Below are 11,070 nucleotides of genomic sequence, written 5' to 3' on the forward strand. Positions count from 1 at the left end.
ACGGTGTAGCTGATAAAGCCACAAAACCCACACAGAATGAGATTCTAAAAGAGGTGAAAGAAGTATTTTCCCTAGCCCTGGGACAATGAAAGATCATTATATTATTGAAGAATAAGCTTGGGTTCGTAGGACTTTGTGCCTACAAACATCTTAGAATGGTACTGAGGTCAGAAAAACAACAGGGCATGGGTGAAAAACAGAAGGCTGTTTTAAAGCACGGGAATTACAGAAGCTAAAAATACATAGTATTTCAGGGCGAAAAAAGATTCTTTATATGCTATGAAATATGGTAATAATATAGCTACTCAGAAAGGAGAACGAGGAGTACTTGTGGCACCTTAGAGACTAACAAATTTATTTGGGCATAAGCTTTTGTGGGCTAAAACCCACTTCATTGGATGCATGCAGTGGAAAATACAGTAGGAAGATATATATACACACAGAGGACATGAAAAAATGGGTGTTGCCATACTAACTATAACGAAAGTAATCAGTTAAGGTGGGCTATTATCAGCAGGAGAAAAAAAAACTTTTGTAGTGATAATCAGGATGGCCCATTTCCAGCAGTTGACAAGAAGGTGTGAGTAATAGTAGGGGGAAAAAAATAGCGTGGGGAAATAGGTTTTATTTTGTGTAATGACGCATCCACTCCCAGTCTTTTTGCTGATACAGACTAACACGGCTGCCACTCTGAAACCTGTCAGAAAGGAGAGGCTCCCAGATTTTGTGGGATGCTTGAATTGGAATCACTTAGAATATAAAGTAGAAGAAAGTGAAAACTTAAACTATGAGGTCATCTGGTTAATACTTTTGGTTAATCCTGTAATACTAATGCCCTGCCGATTCATAGAAGCAGCCCTAGAAAAACAGCAGACTGAGGCCTGGTCTACACTATGGTTTTAGGTCGAATTTAGCAGCGTTACCTCGATTTAAGCCTGGACCCGTCCACACGATGAAAAAAGGCGCGAAACGATTGTCTGCCGTTGCTTTCACGGGAGGGAGGGTGGGGCCTGACGACATGTACCCAGAATCACCCGCGACACTGTTTTTGCCCCATCAGGCATTGGGATATCAACCCAGAATTCCAATGGGCGGCAGAGACTGCGGGAACTGTAGGATAGCTACCACAGTCCAACGCTCCGGAAGTCGACGCTAGCCTCGGTACTGTGGACGCAGTCCGCCGACTTAATGTACTTAGAGCATTTTGTGTGGGGGGGACACACAATCGATCTTATAAAAACGATTTCTAAACAACCGACTTCTATAAATTAGACCTAATTTTGTAGTGTAGACATACCCTGAATGTAACAGATGGTAGAAGGCTACTGTACAACAATGTTCTTGAAGTTTATCTGAGCTCAAAATTACTAGAGAGTTATTAATTATGGAAGACAATTTTAAAGTTACACATGTGATAGTGTTATTTCTGGAACAGAAATATATCTGGTATTAAAATCAAGAAAAAACAACAGAGGAATACAATGACAGACAGAGGAAGAGAGACAGCGTGCATGTTAAACAATTACTAATGAATACCAACTAGTTAGCTACTTTTAATAATTGTGATTTTACACCTTCAGATAATGTATTGTATCTAAATTAAGTGAATACAGGGGACAACTTATCTTTAGAGAAACAGAAACACAAAGTATCATTCTGGCAAATTCTCATTCCTCGATCTGGAGCTCTCTAGCAAACAACAAGCGGAATTCCACATGCTTTAAAGTTTTTGGCCGTTGGTGGCAGGAGTAGTGGGTTGCCGTCCAAAATTTCCCCCCTTTCCCAATGATAGTTGTAAGCCACCTGTGATTTGAACTGTCACCATTGGAACATTCTGGTCAGTTCCTAACTGAGCAGGAAATGAAGGCTCCCCAACATTGTAAGTCATTCATAAAATAGTAATTGAAGGAGTGCCTTAAAAACATAGAGCAATAGAAATATGAGAAAAACAGCATCTCAAAAACAATTTCCTCTTCACACTCTCAGAGGTGAGTGAGAATCCTGCCGGAATGATATTTTTCACTGAAGTAGAATTACAGGATAAGTAATTTCCTTTTCTTCTTAAACAGCCATCTAGCTAGTGGAATGCACTGAGCCCCAGCCTACCCCGTACCTACAAATACTGCTAAGCATTTTGTCAAAACATGCAGCAGCCACCCCCTCCCAAAAGGCAAGATACTACAAATTTGAGATGCTTTTGGTACTTGAGAACTATACGTATTATAAACATCCACAAAGTCAAGAGCACAGTAAAGCTGATCAAAATAGAAGATATACATTTAGGTCATCTTGATGTAAGGTTGCCAAAAGTCAGAAAAGATTCAGAGGCAATTGATGTAAGGTTGTCCTAAGCCACAGTAGTTTAAGAGGCAATATGCGTAATGCTGTGGTCAGTCCAAAATGTATTGGTTGTGCTGAACCAGGGTGACATACGTATAAAAATTTTAACGTATTAGGTGGGGGGTTGGGGAATATATGAACGCTGCAAATGAACTATTAATATTAACTACTATTATCTGTAAAATAAATATTAATCATTCAATATTTGTATAGGATAATAACTTTGCATAGTGCTTTACAGAGATTGAAGGGATGCATGGCCCTTGTCCTGGACAGCCTGCAAGCTAAATGTGACACAGAGAGCAAACAAAACAGACAAAGGAAAGTGGTAGGTAAAGGAGAGTTAAAACAAAATGGAAACAATGTATCAGGAAGGTCAATCAAGGAAGAGTTAATAGTACAGGCATGTAAGTCAGTGGCAGCATGGAAAGCAAAAATTGTGGGTTTTAAAGGGGGAGAGAAAGGATGTATGGTGCAGGAAAAGAGATGTTGTGCCAGGCCTGGAGAGCAACACGAAAAAAGCACACAGAATTGAGAATAAGAGAAAACAAAGGGAGCAACAAAGAAGAGTGGTCAGAACACAAGATATGATTAAGGGAGTGATGGCAGATCTATATGGGGCAGAGCTGTGCAGAGCCATAAGAGAGAGTCTGAGAAATATGAAAGACAGAAAAGCAAATCTAGGGGTTACCAGAAATTCTCTCGCCTTAACCAATTGAGAACTCCACTCCAGTGGTGCTCAGAAAAGTTGGGTTTATGTGAAACTTGCTTAATTGCTTTCAGATAAAGCGGTCAGGTTTTTAGCTGGTATAAACCAGTGTAGCTTGACTTCAGTGGAGCTATGCGCCAATTTATGCTGTGATGTGTTTCATCACCAGACCAACACAGGACCAAGGGGGCACAAAGGAGGTTTAAAGTCACATCTTCTCCCATGCTCAGTGTCAAATGTAAACTCCGACAAAACTAGCCTTTTGTCTCCTTGTGGAACAACTTCAGATAACCCTATTTATTCTCTCACTACTATAGTAGTGAACTCTACTCCAAGCTCACTGCTGTGGGCATGTTTGTTATAAAGTGTTCAGAGGGGTCTGAAAATCATTATTAGCTTAATCTTGTACAGTCCATCATCATAAAACAAACAACCCAGCCAAACTTAAACCTCTGTATTTTTAATTTAATTAAGCAGATTTAGTTTTCTGCATAGGAAGAGTCAGAAAAAAGTTGTTTTTTCTGACTGTGAGTTACATAGGTTCATAGAATTTCAAATCTGAAAGGACCCTTAAATAATCTAGTCTGACTTCCTGGATATCACGTCATTAAATTTAACTCAGTATCCCTGTACTGAGCCCAGTAACTTGGTTTAGCTAAAGCATATCTTCCAGAAAGACATCTAATCTTGATTTGAAGACACTTGTTCCAGTGGTTAATCACCCTCACTGTTAAAAATTTGTGCCTAATTTCTAATTTGAATTAATCTAGCTTCAGCTTCTAGCCACGGGTTCTAGTCAGGCCTTTTCCTGTTAGATTAAAGACCCCTTTAATACTCGCCTGAGTATTTGTACATCATAAACAAGCCACCTCTTCTTTTTGATAAACTAAACAGATTGAGCTTTAAGTCTCTCAGTAAAAGACATTTTCTTCAGCCTTTGAATCATTTTTGTTCGTCTTTTCTTCATTCTCCCCACTTACTAAACATCCCTTTTTAGAACATGGACACCAAAACTGTATGCAGTATTCCAGCATTGGTCTTATCAATGCTTTACACAGAAGAAAAAAAATCATCTCCCTATTCCTACTCACTCCATCATTTATAACTTTTAGAAACTCTAATGATTTTTTACTATTGGCTGCACGTCTCTCTCAAATTGAAGTCCCCCATAACAACACAATTCTTCTTTCCACACATTACATACAGGTAATTAAGGAGTAAGAGATTCTGAGGTCTGTAACAGAGTCCTGCTAGTACCCTTTCCTGGGCTTTAACAGTTAGCACGCTGATTCATATATAGTCAAGATCCCATGGTTTTGAGTTATCAATAATCCTGAAGCAGGTAATGGTGTCTTTAATATAGAGTCCCATTCCCCACCTCTTTTATGCCTTCTATCATTCCTGAATAGGTTATTACCAGTGATTTTAACATTCCAGTCATGGAAATAATCCCACCAGGTTTCAGTAATGCCAATTATATCCAATTTTTTCTCATCAGAGGCATTGGAAATTCTCATTTGCTTCTAATCCAGACTCCTTGCATTGGTCTTCCTATGTAGAACTCAGTTAGAAGCCACTCTTTCTCCTTCTCTTCCTTACAGACTCTAAGTCTTTCTACAGCAGACATCAGAAAGTTCTTTCTGAGTAACTCTCCTGCAGTGATACCTTGAAGAAAAGCACGAAGCCCAGACATAACCAATTAAATAGAAACTGTAGCTTATTCATCACTTGGGGACAGAATAACTCAACCAGCTGGGATTCTTCTAGCCACTGGGTGGGATGGAGACAATGGGGTAACTATATTTTTGCAGCTTCTGTGGAAATTTCTCTCTAAAGCATCCATCACTCTTGCCATCTAAACCAATGGTGAGTATAAAGATCTGGGACATCCTTGGTCAGCCTCATGCCTTGATTCACGCTAAAGCTGTACAAGAGTTTCCATACTGCTGAGGGTAAACGAGCAATTTACTGGCTCAGATTCCACTAAGTGGTTCATTAAAACAGTAATGGGTGTGTTGCCCCCGTTGTGGGTAACAGGCTGAAAGTGGCTCTGTAGCCTGAGGAACACCAGTTGCATTCTGCAATAGGAGACACTTTGGAATCTTGCAGTGAGGCTCCTAGACTAAGCTTTCCAGTGGATTTTATTTTTAGGTTAGAGGTGCAATGGTATTTTATTAATTTGATGGCTCTACTGTGATACTCTTGGGGGATAGCTCAGTGGTTTGAGCATTGGCCTGCTAAACCCAGGGTTGTGAGTTCAATCCTTGAGGGGGCCATTGAGGGATCTGGGGCAAAAATCTGTCTGGGGATTGGCCCTGCTTTGAGCAGGGGGCTGGACTAGATGACCTCCTGAGGTCCCTTCCAACCCTGATATTCTAAGATATATGACTTTACTAATATTTCCCTAGAAATTAAAAACCAAATAAGAGATTGTATTCTAATATAAAGAATCTACCTCATCTGTTTTTCCCTGCTTTAGGTTATTACATTTTGTATTCCTCCCCATATTAACAAAGCTATTAATTACATCTTACAAAATGTTTAGCTTGGTGGCCCATGAGTATAAACAAGCTTATGTTATCATAAACTATATTCAGGGCTGTACGTAGGAGTCACCATTAGATGATTAACTTTTGAGTCAGATTTCATTTCCATGCATTTATCCAAGATGTCTGCTACAGTATTTAATGCCAGTCTTAAAGAAAATCTTGTATATATTTGTGTGCGTCTTTTTATGTACTTGAAAAGGTGAAGTGAAAAACAACCACGGTATTGAATTTTAATAAAAAATACATTCTATTTTCAAAGATTACCTTTTTAATTTTTATCTGAAGCAAATGTAAGGAAAACAATCAAATTAGCCGCAAAGATCAATAACAACATAGCATTTCCCATTTATGCTTTCTCTATATATTTATAATAGGGGTGTTATTTAATATAAAATTTTTGATCATCTTAACAGAACACTGTATTTATGCTGACCCTTCTTTGAACTTTTTAAAGGAAACTGTCTTCATTAGCAATTCTTTTTATATTTACTCCTTCTACCAGCTTGAATAGTTTTCCTACAAACTGTGACCTTTGCTTTCCATACATGGATTCATTGCATCTGCACTTCAATTGTCCAGAGGATCCAGCATCACTTACTTCTAATGGGACTACTCACCACATCTGGTATTTTGCAGTTAAACTACATACACTGAAAGACCTGTACCCATACATACGACCAATCACATACACGAAGTGCAGAAAATTCAACAATCAAACACAGAGGAAGCAGGACACTCGCTAGCCCAGGGGTTCTCAAACTAGGGGTCGGGACCCCTCAGGGGGTTGCGAGGTTATTACACGGGGGGTCACGAGCTGTCAGCCTCCACCCCAAACCTCGCTTTGCATCCAGCATTTATAATGGTGTTAAATATATTTATAAGTGTTTTTAATTTATAAGGGGGTTGCACTCAAGAGGATTGCTATGTGAAAGGGGTCACCAGTACAAAAGTTTGAGAACTACTATGCTAGACATAGAAGTTGGGTTTTCAGCTAGTAAATATCCATTGCAACAACAGTTTCTAAACATTTTACATCCCTTTGTGACCCTTACGTCAGTTAAGTTTCAGAAATTTAGGGTATAGAAAGAACATGTTGTACCTTTACAATTCTCATCTGGTGGAACTGGGAAGAGGTTAGTTAACAACACTATTAAAGCCTTGACATGCCCTCTTAACCATTCAATCCTGCTAGAGTATAACAATGAGAAATCAAAACAAAACAGCCTATTAGAAATGATTCTTAGCTGCACAATCTAACCTAATGTGTTAACGTCAAAAAGTTGGATGGACTTGCTAAGGGGCATGGTTAGCTCTAGTTGGAAAAAAAAAAAAAAAGCTTTAGAACAGTAGATCCAGCTCAAGCTTAAAGCTTTCATCATTTACCAGAAGAGAGGAGCTCCCTGCAATGTCTGAAGATATGTACTTTGAGCTAATCTGTAAATTAATTGGGGGAGGGATAGCTTAGTGGTTTGAGCATTAGCCTGCTAAACCCAGGGTTGTGAGTTCAGTCCTTGAGGGGGCCACTTAGGGATCTGGGGCAAAATCAGTACTTGGTCCTGCTAGTGAAGGCAGGGGGCTGGACTTGATAACCTTTCAGGGTCCCTTCCAGTTCTATGAGATAATAATAATATAGGGAGATACACCTATTTATATTAAATATGCCATTGATGAGTTACTCTGGATTCACACCAATTTCACAAGGAACAGAATTTGATCCTTATACTGTTTATTCTTTGTCTGTGTTTATAAGTGAATGCATTCTATTGTTCCTCTACAAACTTTTATACTTATGCATTGCTAAATCTATCAGGACATCACATTCAATAAAACTAAACAGATGGTTACTTACTTTGGGGCAATGACGATAGTGTTTCCTTTAGGTAATAAGAAATCAGCAGACTCTCTTCCTACAATTGTAGCGTTGTACACCAAAGGTTTAAAGCTTGGGTTTTTCAGACGCACCTATCACAACAATCGATAAAAGTTATTCTACTTTTACTTATTTACTTTTAGAATTGAAACATGCATCCACCGCTCAGTCTTTGGGGGCACACATGCTAAGTATAACATAGAATATACCCTTTAGCAACAAATAAAGTAATCAGACTCTCACCCTGGAATATAGCCTTTAAACATATATCAATATAGTCCAGTGTTTTGTGCCATTCTTGTGGATCTGCTAGGAAATCCATATAGAACTATGCAGATCACATATTTCCAGCGGGAGAGCAGACTCTCTTCCCCCAGATCTTTCAACCGCTGTTTCTTCTAGCAGTATCGTTCCCATTGGATCTTGCAAGCATTGTAACCCCACATCAACAGCTATTCTCTAGTTCCTCTCTCTCTCTGATCCCAGGAAGCCACAACTAGACTCGTGGAAAAGCTCCTGCACTGACTGAAATCAGTGGAGGAAACAGCTGTGAAAGCCAGAACCCCAAATCTGAAGAAAAGAAAAAAGGGGCCATTCTTCCTCATTCTATAATCTCTGTATTGAGTAGCAGAGGGGAACATGTGATCCATTAATACAAAAATGTGTGTTTTATGTATGTGTAATATATATTCCACATAAATGGTAAGTTTTAGTGCTGGGAGTGATTCAGACCTAAATCCAAATATAACAGTACCTGTCTAACAACAGTAGCATGGAAAGCTCCAGTAAATTCAACAGTCTTCTTGGGTAAATACTGAGGGAGCCTTTCGTATAAATAGACGCAGAGCATAAGCATCATGACTGGGTTTGGATCACAGACGTCGGTGGCCTAATTTTAAACAGGAAAAAAAGATCAACGACCACCAGATATTTAGTCTAATCTCATGTGTATAATTGATAGTGATTTATTAAGATACAGAATTTGAAATGTAAAATATCTCATTAATGTGCACACTTGTTTTCAAATTGCTCTTTTAAAAAAAAAAAAGTTTTGAGTTACTTGCATAACTGATATGAACAATTTCATTACCATCTTGAATATGAATCTTTTCTCAGCATAGGAAAATGTCAAGAGGATCAACGATAAAGTCTAGTAAGAAAACTCATGAACTATACAGTAACTCCTCACTTAACATCCTCCCGTTTAACATTGTTTCAAAAAGTTACGTCGCTGCTCAATTAGGGAACATGCTTGTTTAAAGTTGTGCAATGCTCCCTTATAACGTTGTTTGGCTGCCTGCTCTGTCCACTGCTTGTGAGATTCTGTGGAAGAGCAGCGACTTTACAAGGGAGCATTGCACAAGTTCCTCTTCTCCGCCTCCTCCCCCTCAGTGCTTCCCCCACCGCTTAAGACTTGGGGGGGGGGCGGGGAAGGAGCGGGGATGTGGCTGCTCCAGAGAGGAGGTGGAGTGGAGGTGGGAAGAGGTGGGCCTGGAGCATCCCCTGGCGAAGTCGGCACCTGTTCTTCTCCGGGTAAGCTGCTGCGGCTGTTGTGAAGGTTCTTCCTAGTGTCCTTGCCTGAAGCAGGCTGTGCCAGTGTGGGGTAAGCCAGGGGCACTTCCAAACCACAGTACTGTACAGTATATAATGCCTTTTGTCTGCCAAAAAAATTTTCTTGGAACCTAACCCCCCGCATTTACAATAAATCTTAAGGGAAAATTGGATTCGTTTAACATCGTTTCACTTAAAGTTGCAGTTATGTTCCTGAAAAATACAATGTTAAGTGAGGAGTTACTGTACAATGAAATGAAGAAAGTTATTGTGCACCTTTCTTCCATAGTTTGGGGGGGAAAGCATTCATTTGACTAGAAAGGGAATAACAGAAAAAATAAATAAAACTCAGTGACTGGAGAAATACATTTCTTGAGCAGTTTTCTAATAAGCCAACTTTTATTTAACATTTACCTTTTAAAATTTCCTAACCAAACTCATACTAATTATTTCTACATAAATGTTTTTAAAAAGTTACAAATTTCTGTAAAATTAAAGTTACTACATGACAATACAATAACACCTATCTCTTACAGAGCCCTTTACAAATGGAAGTTGGTATCATTACGCCCTCAATATATTCGTTTTGAGAAAAATATCAATTCAAATGACAAGAAATGCAGATCAAGTTAAGTCTTTATTGCTCAGAGACTTTAAATAGGTCATTGTTTACAGAAAGCTAAACTCTTACACCATGTGTCTGCATGGACTTTTCACACCCTTCATCACATAATGAAGAAATAAAAATTCTTAGTTTATAAGACCAGAAGAGACCACTGTGATCATCTCATCTGACCTTCTGCATAGCACAGGCCACAGAACTTCCCTGAATTAATTCCTGTTTTAAAGGCAGCCAATTTAAATATAATATCCTATCTTGATTTAAAAGTTGCCAGTGTCTAAACATCCACCACCACCAATTTGTTCTAAACGTTAATTACCCTCAATGTCAAAAATTTTTACCTTGTTTCCAATCTGAATTTGTTTAGCTTCAACTTCCAACCATTTAACCATGTTATACCTTTCTCTGCCAGACTGAAGAGCCTACCATTTAACTTTTGTTCCCCCATGTAGGTACTCACAGACTGAGGAAGTCATCCCTTAATGTTCTCTTTGTTAGGATAAACATACTCAGCTCCTAGAGTCTATCACTATAAGGCACATTTTCCAATCCTTTAATCATTCTCATGTCTCTTATCTGAACCCTCTTCCATTTATCAACATCTTTCTTGAATTGTGGACACCAGAACTGACACAGCATTCTAGCGGGGATCACACCAGAATCAAATACAGAGGTAATAATATAGCCTTCCTATACCTACTTTATATTCCCATTTATACATTCAGTATTCCTGTTTATGCATCCAAGGATTGCATTAGCCCTTTTGGCCACATCACTACACTGGGAGCTCATTTTCAGCTGATTAGCCACCATGACCCTAGCTCTTTTTCAGAGTCATTGCTTCCCATGATAGAGTCCTCCAATACTATGCAAGTGCATTCCCATATACAACATGTGTTCATGAAAGGTATTTTCCCCACCCGGTAGTCATAATATTAAAAGCAAAATAATCTTTGCTGAGGGAAAAGGCTTCCTCCTTCATACTTCCCATGTGTCAGTCAGAGGGGGCAGGGGTGTCATAGAGAGCACAGGAGAGAGAAGCTCCCGCCTCTCTGTTCTGGTGCCCAGACCCACCACAGCCCCAAGCAGCTGGGTGCAGCCATTACAAGAAAAATCCATCTAAGCCTCTGCAGTCCTTTCCTGAGCTTTACTGTTCTGTAGGGATGATGCACACACAATCCTGTCACATGTCAGACCTGTGAAGTGATAGAGCATGCTCAAGTATCAGAGGGGTAGCCGTGTTAGTCTGAATCTGTAAAAGCAACAGAGGGTCCTGTGGCACCTTTAAGACTAACAGAAGTATTGGGAGCATAAGCTTTCGTGGGTAAGAACCTCACTTCCAAGACCTGCATCTGAAGAAGTGAGGTTCTTACCCACGAAACCTTATGCTCCCAATACTTCTGTTAGTCTTAAAGGTGCCACAGGACCC

The 11,070-nt window shown here is 39.4% G+C and overlaps 1 protein-coding gene across 1 annotated transcript in view; it reads right to left on the reverse strand.

Annotated features, from left to right (window-relative positions):
* The window catches only part of LOC113406192 (cilia- and flagella-associated protein 47-like), a 691,445-nt gene that overhangs the window by 458,513 nt on the left and 221,862 nt on the right, over positions 1-11,070 (reverse strand). Inside the window, exons 36-37 of the mRNA XM_029910955.1 lie at positions 8,223-8,357; positions 7,448-7,560 (exon numbers count right to left, since the gene is read on the reverse strand). Of these exons, the coding sequence (XP_029766815.1) occupies positions 7,448-7,560; positions 8,223-8,357 (248 nt within the window). The remainder of the gene's footprint in view (positions 1-7,447; positions 7,561-8,222; positions 8,358-11,070) is intronic.

This window comes from Terrapene carolina, unplaced genomic scaffold, assembly GCF_002925995.2.
Source record: "Terrapene carolina triunguis isolate 2854851 unplaced genomic scaffold, T_m_triunguis-2.0 Scaffold23, whole genome shotgun sequence".
In the NCBI taxonomy this organism is placed as follows: Eukaryota; Metazoa; Chordata; order Testudines; family Emydidae; genus Terrapene; species Terrapene triunguis.